Source organism: Lynx rufus, unplaced genomic scaffold, assembly GCF_022079265.1.
Source record: "Lynx rufus isolate CCGP_SWC_20201006 ecotype Redwood Valley unplaced genomic scaffold, mLynRuf1.p SCAF_9, whole genome shotgun sequence".
NCBI lineage: Eukaryota > Metazoa > Chordata > Mammalia > Carnivora > Felidae > Lynx > Lynx rufus.
Genome location: NW_025814897.1, coordinates 66,071,143 through 66,084,604, shown reverse-complemented (window position 1 = coordinate 66,084,604; position 13,462 = coordinate 66,071,143). Strand labels below are relative to the sequence as shown.

The 13,462-nt window shown below is 38.2% G+C and overlaps 1 protein-coding gene across 2 annotated transcripts in view; it reads left to right on the top strand.

Moving 5' to 3' along the window:
- The window catches only part of DENND5A (DENN domain containing 5A), a 118,659-nt gene that overhangs the window by 30,774 nt on the left and 74,423 nt on the right, over window positions 1-13,462 (top strand). For both annotated transcript variants that reach the window (XM_047070056.1, XM_047070057.1), the window contains exons 2-4: window positions 8,126-8,197; window positions 8,966-9,075; window positions 10,792-11,449. In XM_047070056.1, the coding sequence (XP_046926012.1) occupies window positions 8,126-8,197; window positions 8,966-9,075; window positions 10,792-11,449 (840 nt within the window). The remainder of the gene's footprint in view (window positions 1-8,125; window positions 8,198-8,965; window positions 9,076-10,791; window positions 11,450-13,462) is intronic.

Genomic DNA, 13,462 nt, shown 5'->3' with positions numbered 1-13,462 from the left:
CCTGCGTTCTGGGTTAGTTGCTTACAGTTAATTTAGGCTGATTAGTTTACAATTTGGTGTTAAGGAGAGCATGAAGATTGCTCATATTTGTCCTTTGCCATTTCTTACTTAGAGATCCCAGTTCACTGGGCTTGCCTAAGCCTGTTTTACTGGAGGGGCTAGCTTTTAGAGAAAAGTGCCTATAGCATATGTATAGCCTCTGGGAGTTCTTACTCTATTTTAGTAATTCAGTATAGTATGCACTGTATGTAATTCAGTACAGTATATGTATATCCAGCTCACAAGAGGGGTTGATTAGACTGCTCTGAAAGACCATGGATTTGATAGCTTGTTGCTTCCCATACAAAACAGAACAGATTATCTAAGTTACAGATGTAAGCCCAATGGATGTGTGCCCTGTAGGGTTTTTGGCTGGGCTAAAAGGGAGGCAATGCCTATACTTGACACCTTGATACCAAAGTTTTGTCCTACCTGTTGTTTGGAGCAGTCCTGTCTGGATCGGTTCTCAAACCTCTGACTCTTGTTTTTTTTGTTTTTTGTTTTTTGTTTTTTAAACCTCAGACTCTTGTTAAAACTGGGTACATCAGGGGCTCCTAGGTGGCTCAGTTGGTTGGGTAACTGACTCTTGATTTTGGCTCGTCATAATCTCACAGTTCAAGCCCTGCTTTGGGCTCTGTGCTGAGCATGGAGCCTGCTTGGGATCCTGCTTGGGATTCTGTGTCTCCCTCTCTCTCTGCCCCTCCCCTGTTCTCTCTCTCTCTCTCTCTCTCTCTCTCTCTCTCTCTCTCTCTCATTTTCTCTCAAAATAAAGAAATAAACTTAAAAAAAAAAACAAAACTGGGTACCTGAGAAGTTCAGCCATTTTAGAAATATTAGATGCAGGAGTTGGACTAGGTATGGTGCCTGGAAGATGTCAAGCAGGAGGTAAAGCATCAAAAAAAGTAATGGCTGTATATCTAAATCAAAAGTTATCTGACAAAGAAAATATGTTGAGAAAGAAAGTGAACAAATGTACCTCAAGGGGAACACAAAGGGGTAACAGATGGTTTCTGTTGCTTTTATTGAAAAGTCTGGTGAGCAGCTTTTCTGGGTTATTGCCTTAGAAGAGGCCTTGTGGTGTGTCCAAAGTGGGGGGCAGCTCACTCCCTGCATTTTGGGTATTTGTAAATGTCTGACTCTTGAGCACAAGTCACCTGGTCATGTGGGCCAGGGTACAGCCTGTCTCTTCAAGGAGCAGTTACCCTCTTTCTGCTGCAGAAGCTGTAAATTTGCCTCAATTTCATATGTAGAAGACGTGAGGGAGAGCGATGAGTATAGTGTTAAATGGTTTTCTGTAGCTACCAAAACATACCTAGTCTTACCTAATGTTTTTTAAAAATGTTTATTTATTTATTTTGAGAGAGAAAAAGAATGCATGCAGGTGAGCGGAGGAGGGGCAAAGAGAGAAGGGGAGAGAGATAATCCCAAGCAGGCTCCATGCTCAGCACAGAGCTCAATGCAGGGTTCAGCACAGGGCTCAATCTCCCAAATCGTGAGATCATGACCTGAGCCAAAGTCAAAAGTCAGATGCTTAACAGACTGAGCCACCCAGGCGCCCCCTTTAAGCTATCTCCATTTAAAAAGTGCTGATAGTAATGAAATGGCCATCTAAAAGGAATAGCAATGTTAATTTTTGTTTAGGTAGAAATTTGCATTCCCTTCTCTTACTGCACTGTGTCCCATCAGTCAAAGATGGCAGGAAACGATTTCTGATTTACAGGGGTTCAGAAAATTATCTGGAAGATAAGGAGAATGCTGAGGCAGCAAGTGAATTAAAGGTGAAACACAAGCTGGTTTTTCAGCATGTGCGAGAAACCAAGTGTAGGTTGGTAGTAATACAATTTTCATGGGCAGTCTGTTTTAGAAATGTTTCTAACAGGAAAAATATAGTGACATCTTTTAGTGCAGGAAGTAAACTTTATAGCATGAGTGGCCCTGAATTGGTCACCATTGTCACCAAAATGATCAGTTTTAGGACATCCCAGAATGCCAGTATGCAAATGAAGGCATAATAACCTGGTTGTATCCATTCCCAGAGGAAAAAAATTCTACTACTCTTGCTGTAGATAATGTGAATTAGACCTTATAGGATTGGTGTGGATGTGGTGAGATGAGGCAGCCCATGTGACACTTCTGTTTTGGGCCTGAAGGGAAAGATAGAGTTCAGCTGTCTTTGAAGAGTTCAGTCCAAGGTATAGCTTTGAATGCTTGATTTGTATTGCTTGAAGCCTCTGCTTTAAAACCTTGACAGGTTGTTAAAATCATTAAAAGTTTTTTTATTTTATGAGAGAGAGAGAGAGAGAGGGAGCGCAAGCGGGGGAGCGCAGAGAGAGAGACGGAGACAGAGACAGACCGAAGTAGGCTCAAGACTCCCAACTGTCAGCACAGAGCCTGACGTGGGGCTTGAACCCACAAACAATGAGATCATGACCTGAGCTGAAGTCGGGTGTTTAACCAACTCAGCCACTCAAGCGTCCCTAAGATAATTTTTTTTTTGAAAAATTTTTTAACATTTATTTCTTGTTGAAAGACAGAGACAGAGTGCGATCAGGGGAGGGGCAGAAAGAGAGGGAGACAGAATCTGAAGCAGGCTCTAGGCTTGGAGCTGTCAGCACAGAGACCAACATAGGGCCCGAACGCACGAATCAGGAGATCATGACCTGAGCCGAAGTCGGACGCTTAACTGACTAAACCACCCAGGCACCCCTAAAAATTTTTTTTTAAATTAAAGAATGTAGTTTTTAAAGACATTAAACTTTTTATTTGAGGTAATTTTAGATTCATATGCAGTTGTAAGAAATAATACAGAGACGACTCTCTACCCTCTACCAAGTAGTAACATCTTGCAATGCTATTGGATGCTCTCACAACCAGGATATTGACATTACTGTACTCAAGACACAGAATAATTCCATCACCACAAGGATTCTTGTGGGTTGCCCTTTTATAGACACCCCCTACTCCCCATTTCTGACCTTTGGCAATCACCAATGTGTTCTTCATTTCTAAAATGTAATTTCAAAATGTTATGTATGTGGAATCATATAGTATATAACTTACTGGGATGGGCTTTTCATGTAGCAGTACACTGCATGGTAGCAGTGAATTCTCTTAGTTTTGTTTTACTGGAAAATGTTTTGATTTTTCCTTCATTTTTGAAAGATTTTTTTCTGCTAATAGAATTCTGGGTTGACAGGTTTTTATTATTGTTTCAGTACTTGTATGATGGTGTTCCAGGTCTTCTGATCTCTATTGTTTCTGGTAAGAAAGCCATGGTAATTTCAATCATTTCTTTTCCTTAATGTATCATTTTTCTCTGTCTCCTTTCAAGATTTTCTCCTTAATAGTTTTCTTCTTTTTTCTTTCTTTCTTTCTTTCTTCCTTCCTTTCTTTCTTTCGTTCTTTCTTTCTTTCTTTCTTTCTTTTAAAGTTTGTGATGTACAGTTTTTATTTTCTTGGTATGTATCCTGCTTGGAATCCACTGAGCTTTTTGAATCTGTAAATCTATGTCTTTTACCCAATTTGGGAAATTTTTTGGTATTATTTCTTCAATTAAAAAAACTTCTTTTAAAACCTCATTTGCTCTCCTTTTTTTCCGGGGCTTCAATTATATGTATATCAGGCTTGTTGCCCCAGAGATCTCTGGGGTCCTCTCCCCCACTCTCCTTTTCTCCTTAATCTTTTTTTCTCTTTGTTTTTCAGATTGGATACTTTTTTTGCTCTTTTTAAGTTCACTAACTCTTCTGCATCCCCAATCAGCAGATTGTTAAGCCCATCTTCTGAATTATAGTCTATTTTTGCTGTTGAGATCTACTATTTGTTCATTTATTATGATCATAGCTGTTTTCAAATCCTTGTCTGTTAATCCCAGTATTTGGATCAAGTCAGGATCAGTTCCTGTTGACTGACTCTTCTTTTGAGAATGGGTCAATTTTTCTTCTTTCTTTCTTTCTTTTTTTTTTTTTTTCTATTTCTTTATATGCTGAATAGTTTCATTGGGTTGTGTCCTTGTTATTGAGTATGACATGTTGTAGACAGTCTGGATTCCATTACCTTCCTCCAAAGAACACTGAATTTTGTTTGTTTTGTCCCCTGCAGTGAATGGCAGTTTAACTCTCAGTTCAGTTCTTTTAGCCCTAACTTGGTTGCCTGAGGTCTGTTCCATGCATGCATAGTTCAGGGATTAGCCAGAGATTTCAGCAGAATTTATACACAGTTTGAGGCACCTTCTTCGGGTTCTCTTTGGAATTTCCTTCCCTCACTTCTCTGTGTTGGTTGCCTTACAGTTTGTCTTCTGGTTTGTGAAGCTAGTAAGACTGTGAATTTTTATCTGAATTTTAGCCATCTTTCATGGCACAGACTGGGACCTGCCCAGCCAAAAGCTATAAGAAGGGACACTTGGTGTCATTACCTTCTTCCAAATTTTGACCCTCTCTTTCCCTCATGATCTGCCTGCCTTTTGTTCCCTAGTATCTTCAAGTAGTTGTTTTTTTAATTTTCTGTCTAGAGTTCATAGTTATCTGCAAGAGATTTGGTCTCATAGGAGCTACTCTTCTATGACTGGAAGCAGAACCTCCATCATGCTAGATATTAATTATTCTGTTGACAGAGTCATCTTTTTTTCAGTTGTAGTTTCACAGATATTTGTATTATCCTTCCCATCTCTTTTAAGGGATGAGATACAAAAATGCCCTTAGCTCTTGCTCTGTTTTCTCTTTTTTTTTCAGACTTCAAATTTTATGGAAAGTTTCTTAAGTGTATGTCAACTCTGATTACTGTTAGGTTTAGAAATTGAAATACTCCTTTTATTTGGTATATATAATCCAAGATGTAGGTATAACAAATGTGTCCTGTAGACACTTTCCTAGGAACTGATGGTTACTTTTGTTTTGCTTGAATTTAAGCTAACACTGTGTTCTGGAGAAGTTTCGTGTAATTTAACATAAACCAGATGGAGATTTGACTGTATTGGTTCTTTCTCACGTTGTTGTTTGGGACATGCCTTTTTATATCTGCTCTACCATTTCAAAACTGTTGCTTTCCCCACAGATTGAAACTTAGTGGACATTTTCTGATGATTTTTCAGATGACTTCAGACAGAAGTTTTGAGGATAATATTTTTTTAACTTGTTCACATATATGTGTATATTTAAAGAGAGAAATTTGCATCCATAGTCTTCTTATGATAAAAAAGGAGAAAATAATGTCCTGTTTTGAGTCAACATCAACCCAGAAAGCAGTTACTTAGTAGTGAATATATTTTATTTTAGACTGTATGTAAACCTACCCATTTAGGTTAATCTGTAAGTGGTCAAATGTTTCCTGCCCAAAATAGAAACACTTGGAGCTGTGGTTTCTGATTTTTTTGGGTCATGGAACCCTTTGAGAATCTGATGAAAATTGTGTTTTCTCTTGAGAAGAATGCACATATTTTCATACAAAATTTTGTAAATAATTTCAGAGTTTAGGGGCTCCTTTGAAGCTTCTCATTTGTAAGCATCCTACATTTTAGGGTTATTCAAATCAACCTAGTACCAACAGGCTAATAGCAATACAAATGTCGGTTTGTTTCTGACTTGGTCAAAGCAGAACAAGTAAACAAAGAACCTAATAGAAGTCCTTGTAAGGCGTGCAGTCTTAAAAAAAAAATCTGTTATGATTTATTTGAATTGTACTTCCCCAGGGACAGATTCACAAAGATAGATCTATACCTAGTTGACTAATTTTTAAGTTGCTGTTAGAAATGGGCCTTAGTTCTTGGTATGCAGAATTGCTGACATTTGTGGACTCTGTATGTGTTGGGCAAATAAGTAGTTACGGTTTCAGGACAATAGGACAGTTGTGGTTGTGATATCTTATTCCTAATATTGTTTGAATTTCCAAAGGTCTGAATAATTGAGGATTTAAGGGACCTGTGACATATGTACAGGTCTCAGGAGGTGGGGTATGTAGGTGTTTCTGTGGCATTAAGTCCCTGCCGCTTATTCTCAAAACTCATCCCTCACTATATTATGAAAGACTGAATTGTTTTAATAAAAATATCTTAGGTTTGTGAATCCTTTTACCCTGCGACTTTTCTAATGCTCTTCATAGCATTCTTTAATAAACATAATTTGATCTCAGGGCTCTCATACCTCTTTATACATCCCCTTTCCCCCTGCAGTGAAAACACTAGGCTCCTGATACTGGTCCAGTCTAATACACAGAAAGACTTATGTCTAAGATTGGCACTCTCTTTGGTGCCTTTACTCAGAACCTGACTCTTTAACAAGAAATTTTTACTTAGCTTGTTTGAAGAAGGGGCAGGAGGTAGAGAGGTGATGGGGACAGAGGATCTGAAGACCATTTCTCCTTGTGATTCTTAGCTTCTTTCTCCTCTTTGTACTCCAGGTCAGCTCATCATTTTTACCTCTGGCTTCATCTCTCTGCTGTTTAAAATAGTCCCCTGTTCCATCTTTTGAATGTTCATCATGTCTTAAGGGGCACAGCCATCTTAGAAAAATATCTTTCTCTAAAGGCTTTCATTAGGGACAGTGGTAACTGCCCTGATTCCTGTTTATGTTCAAATATTTTGTGGTTTTTAGTGAGGGGATTTTCTGGCCTAGTAAGGAAGAAATGAGCAAACTGACAACTAAAAGTAATGAAGCTTAGAAGAAAGACATAGTTATCTCCTTAGAACTGAATATAGTTTAAATAAACATTCTGAGACTCTCAGACTATAGACAAGATCATTATGTCAGCTGCTTGCTGTTTAATTTTTTTGTATAGTAAGTGCAGGCTTGCCATGGTGGGCTCTTCGCAGGTATTACCGAAAGCTTGAGATTAGCTGTATATAGCTATAGGGCTTTGTTACTACCACTGTTACCAGCTGCCTGCTGATTTTGCCACTCTTCTTTAGTGAAGATTACCAGATGTATTTTGAGAGATGAAATTTGCTGGAGAAGAGCTTCAGAAAACTAAGTTTGGAAGAAGGATCAGGAAATGGGAAGTATTGAAATTGCTCTACTGGCTTTATTAATAGAAGGAAGGTTGAGTCTTGTCAGAAGTTGAAAATTATGAATAAGTGGACTTCTGATGATGGACAAAACCTGAGAGAAAGTGGAAGTGAAGGTTTTAGTTATAAAAGTGATAACTTTCTGACTGGAATCATTATTAATTTCTGGAACAGGCACTTCAGAATTGTTATAAATTCTTTAGAAACTTGAGATGCCTCTGGGATGATTTAGAGTGAAGGACTATCTGACTTTACATTTATCCCAGCCCTGTGTTTGTGGACAATATGTCTTCCTTAATCACCAGGTCCTTTGTGTTCCAAACCAACTTAGAAAAACTGTAGTTGGAATAGAATTTATATTATCAACTAGAACATGTAAACAGGGTCCTCTACAAGCGTGCTCTGAATGGTTGGACCACATAGACTAAAAATCTGGAGGCTGCCAGACAGTAACGTCTCTGTGAAGTGGTTATTTGTGTATGTTCTTTTTCCTATACAGTTAAGAGTATAAGGTCCTGAGGATGGGTACTTGATTTGGTTCATTGCTATCTCCCACAGTACCTCAGGCCCTTGCATGACATAATTACTCAATAAACAGGTATAGAATTCAGTTGAATTGTTTTTGATCATGTTTTCCACATATTTTTCCATGAGTCCTACTAAATTTATTTATTTGAAATATTTAGGTGCATTTAATTTGCCCCCTACTCCTTAACTCCTTTGGAAAAGCAGTATTTGGGACAGGATACTTTTGGATAAAGTACCAGTGACTTTATAGTAATTTTATATCTGTTGAGCGCTTCATCTTATTATGCTGTATTGTAATGTTTTTTCAAACCATGAATTGTGTTAGTAGGTCTGCAATTAGTATATTTGGTTTTAATGATATAGAGTAGAAATTATGAGAGGGCATCCCACAAAGTAAGGTAAGTATTATTTTGCGAAATTTGTTTTAGACAAATTTATATGCACGCATCATGTATGTATTTATTGCTCCATGATGTGAAGCTTGTTTCATACTGGAGTCATGGTCAAAAAAGTTTGAATAACATTGCTTTATTGTAATACTCTGTTATTTCATTTATCATATAGCATTATGCCAGTACATACAGGCTTCTAAAGCCAGGGATGGTGCCAGCCCTTTCATTTCCAGTACGACTGAAGGTAAAAACAAAACAAAATTGAGAACACCCAAAGCTTTCTGGTGGCTCTTACATATGTCTCTACAGTGGCATTTTGTACCCTTTGACCTTCTAACTTTCTTGTGCCTTTTTTGACCAGTAGGTTTTTCATATTTGTGTCCCTCTAGGTGGTGGGTTCTTTGGTTCTTCCTTTTTTCACTTTAATGTTCTTTATTTCAGTATACTCTGTTTTTAGGGGGAAAGGAGGAACAAAGGAGAATTTCAGAATTTCAAATGATTCTGAATTGACAAAATGGCTCATTAGATTTACCCTGAAATCTGCTTTCTTAATGTTCTTGAATCTTTTAGTCCCTTTGTGTTTTTTTTCTGAGATCATAGAAATGCATACTTGATTCTGAATTTAAAATCATTTATGCTTCTATGTTATCAGTTGACTTAAAGCAAACTAAATTGTGGTTTTTTGGGGGGGAAAAAAGGATGGATATAATCCTTTGTCATTCCTTGCACTTTCTCCACTCTCCCAGGAAGGTTAACCATTGGGTTTGTAGTAATAATTCATTTTCAAGAAAAGAAAAGATAGTTGTGTCCAGTATTAACCATGCTAAACCTTTTCAGCTTCTTGCTTACCTAATGACTTTAATACCTTTCCTGTTCTTAGATGGTTGGCATACTAACCTAACCCCTTTGCCTTTACTTCTGTACCTTGCTGGACTACCAAGCTCAGACATTTATAACATTGTGATTTCAAGGGACTTTGTAGAGATGATTTGCTTCATTCTTTTTCTTCTAGGAGAAAATTTTGAGCAGACACCACTGAGACGAACATTCAAGTCCAAGGTCCTTGCCCGATACCCTGAGAATGTAGAATGGAATCCCTTTGACCAAGATGCAGTGGGAATGGTTAGTATTTGTTAGCTACAAGTATGAAGTAATTTACAAAGTAATTTATAGTGGAATTGTGAGTCCAGGCTGTGGTAGCAGTGATTCCACTAACTACCAGGAACTTTTGAAGAAGGGGTTATATGATTATTATTTATGATTCTACATTTTGATCAACAAATCAGATATTCAGGATGTATGAAATACACTGAAAAGTCACAGTGTGTTTCTGTTTTGTCAGACAAATACATAGTACTGGGTCATTGAACTTTGTGGTACTGAGCTACTGGTTGCTTATAGCATTGAGATTGCACAGTGAGTCCGATTTAAAGCAGTTTTCTCTCAATCTGGGTTGTATATATGTCTGAGTGATACTGCAGAAATGGGTATTTTGTTTCATCATAATTTTAGATAGGACAACATTTTAAATCTCATGTAGAAGAATACTACTGTGAATAATCTAACTTTTATTGAGTATTCACCTTGTGCTAGGCAATGTGATAAGCATTTTACATGAATTAACTCACTTAATCTTCATAATACCCTTTACGTAGATGATATTAAATACACACACACACACACACACACACACACACACACACACACATATTTATACATGAAGAAACTAAGATCCAAAGAGTGATGTGTTTAAAGTCACATGACTAAGAAGCAGTTGAGCTACAATTTGATCACTATGCCATAGTCTGGTTCCAGTGCTATGCTTTTCATCACATCTTTGTACTGCCTGTATTAATTCTTAATAGCTTTCTGTACTTTTTTAGAGGATGATCTTGTTTGATGCACATAATAACCCTGTGAAGTAGGCAGAGTAGACTGTATTATCTTCATTTCACAGATGAGGAAACTGAGTATTAACCTCAAGTTTTTTGACTCCTGGTTCAGTGCTTATTTTATTTTTGACATGCTGTATTCTAGAAACATCTAGGTTTTGGGAAGTCAAGTCCAAAGGTAATGGATATACCATAAGGTTATATGTTATATCCTTTTATTTGTTAACCCAGGCTGCTGGTAGATCATTTGTATAGCCTGGTTTTTGTAAGCCTGGAAAATGGGGACCAATTGATGTAGGTCAGTTTGATTAGCTATCCAAGTTTCTTTATATAACCCATCTGAGTTAAAGTGAAAAAAACTGCATCTTTATCCTGATTATGTCATCTCCTTTATGTGCAATGCTCCCTTTTTTCTGTGAAAAGAGAAGGTTCTCTTGATGGCAGAATTTTGTGAGCTGATAAGAATCTAAAACTTTATGTTTATTTTTAGGTGCAAAATTTTATCTGTCTAGTTTTTAGGTATATTTCTAGCATCCTTTCCCAATAAATGCTGTCATGCTTAACCACCTACTTAAATTCTCCAAGCTTTCTCTTACCTCCTTATCTTTGGGCATTTTCTCCCTGTCCCTGAAATACCCTTCTCTCCCTTGTCTACCTCATGAATTCTAACATAACCTCATCAACAAGCCTTTTCTGATGTTTTTGGGTTGGGTTGTCCATTCTGTGTTACCCTTTGTTTCTGGATAGCCCTGATAACTGCATTGTAATTTTATTTACTTGCATGTCTTAGAATTGACGATCTTGAGGACAGATCTTTTCCTGTATTGATCTTGATCTCTCAAACACCTAGCATAATAGGCACTCTGTGAGTAAATCAACAGCGATGGTATTCTGAAGAGGACCAACAGTGAGTTCTCACCACTTGTTTCCTTGTTGTCTTTTGCAGCTATGCATGCCCAAAGGGCTGGCATTCAAGACCCAGGCTGATCCCAGGGAGCCCCAGTTCCATGCCTTTATTATCACAAGGGAGGATGGCTCTCGGACATTTGGGTTTGCCCTCACATTTTATGAGGAGGTGACTAGCAAACAGATCTGCAGTGCAATGCAGACCCTCTACCACATGCATAATGCTGAGTATGATATCCTACATTCTCCGTCTGCTGATGGCCAAGATGACAGTGGCATGGACGATGGTGAAGGCACTCCTGGGACTAAGCTTCAGCGCTTCAACTCCTATGACATTAGCCGGGACACGCTCTACGTCTCTAAGTGCATTTGCCTCATAACACCCATGTCCTTCATGAAAGCATGCCGGAGTGTGCTGGAACAACTTCACCAGGCAGTCACTTCACCTCAGCCCCCTCCACTGCCCCTTGAGAGCTACATATACAATGTACTCTACGAGGTGCCACTTCCACCTCCTGGCCGGTCCTTGAAATTTTCTGGAGTTTATGGGCCAATAATTTGTCAGAGACCAAGTACTAATGAGCTTCCCTTATTTGACTTTCCTGTCAGAGAGGTCTTTGAACTGCTTGGGGTGGAAAATGTGTTTCAGCTTTTTACTTGTGCTCTTCTGGAGTTTCAAATCCTGCTCTACTCACAGCGTAAGTCAGTGCTTACTAGAGTTCTCTCCCTGCACAGGGCCTCCCTTCTTTCCGTATCAAATGCAGTGGCGCTGATGGTAAAGGTCCAGGGCTGTTAAAATTTGAGCAAAACTCAGATCTTTTGCAGGTAGGTGGTAGATGGAAAACCGATAGAACACAAGAGGGTCACAGTTTTTACTTGGCTATCATCACCATGGCCTTTTGCTGGACACTTCAGTCTAGGAGGGGATTCCTGCTTCCTGACATCCCTTCTAGTTGATGCTGAAAAGAGGGGTAGGAGGTGATGGTTCTGGGAAGCTGACTTTCCAACATTCTGCAGAGTTATTTCTGCCCCTTCCACAGCCTGACAGTAAAACTGAGGATTCACAAACAATGATCCTTCATATATTTGAAAAAAATATATTTGATAAAAGGAGGATGTGTTGCTTCTTCTTTCTGTTGTTTGTTATAACTGAATTGTTTTTTATAAATGAGAAGTGAACTGAATGTGAGCAGCAGATTTGGACAAAATAGTAAAGTAGATCAGAAGGAAACAGATGTTTATTAAATGAACCAGAAAAGTAACATAAGATGTATTCATTCAGTACTTATTTACTGAGAGCCTAGTGTGTGCCAGGCATTGTTTCAGGGTCTAGAGACACAGTGATGGACAAAACAGATAAAAACCCTTCCTATAATGGAACTGATATTTTAGTGGGGAAGGAGAGGTGATTATATAAATAAATAAAGTTTATAGTGTGTAAGGTGTTAATAAGGTCTGTGGAGAAAAGTAAAACAGGAAAGAGGATGGTATTTGGAGAAGGGAAGTTCCAATTTTAACAGAGTGATTAGTTCAAGCCTTCTCCGAGTGACCCATGTCATATCTGTAAGAAAAATATTCTAAGCAAAGGGCATAGGACATATAAAGGTTTTGAGACAAGAATGTGCTTGTTATGTTCAAGAACAGTGAGAAAAATGGGTGGATGGAATGGAGTGAGAGAGCAGGGATATAGAAGCAGATGTTAGAGACTTAACAGCAGCCTAGATTTTTTTTTTTAATTTTTTTAATGTTTATTTTTGAGACAGAGAGAGACAGAGCATGAGCAGAGGAGGGTAGAGAGAGAGAGGGAGACACAGAATCCGAAGCAGGCTCCATCCAGGCTCTGAGCTGTCAGCACAGAGCCTGACGTGGGGCTCAAACTCATGAGCTGTAAGATCATGACCTGAGCTGAAGTCGGACACCCATCCGACTGAGCCACCCAGGTGCCCCTAGATTTTATGGTCTCATAAGGACTTTGTTACTCTGAGATGCATAGTCATTGTAGGTTTTAAGTTTTTTGACTTTTTATTTTGAAGTAGTTTCCACCTATGGAAGAGTTGCAAGAAGTGTTCAAAGAACTCTTGTATGCTCTCCCACAATTCACCAATTGTTAACTTTTGTTGGCCACATTTGTTTTATCATTCTCTCTCTGTGTATGTGTGCACATAACTGAACCATTGAGAATCATTGCAGACACCATGGCCCTTGACTCCTAAATGCTTCGGCTTTCATTTCATAAGAACAGGAACATTTTCTTACATAACCATAGTCTGATTATCACATTTAGGAAACATAACATTGTTACAATATTGTTATTCAGGTTCTACCATTGTCCAGTAATGTCTGCTTTGATAATTTTTTTTTTTTTTAAATTCCTGATCCAGGATCTAGTTGAGTAACATGCATTGCTTTTACTTGTTACTTCTTCATGTCTTTCATGACATGGACATTTTTGAAGAGTGTATCAAGGCATTCTGTAGAATGTCCCTCAATTTGGGTTTGTCTGATGTTTCTTCATGATTAGACTCAGGTTATATAATTTTTGGCTGTAATACACAAAAGTGATGTTGTGATTTTCTCAGTGCGTTACATCAGGAGGCACTTGATGTCAGTTTGCCCATCTTTGGTAATGTTAATTTGATCACTTGGTTAAGGTTATGTCTGCCAAGTTTCTTTCTTTCTTTCTTTCTTTCTTTCTTTCTTTCTTTCTTTCT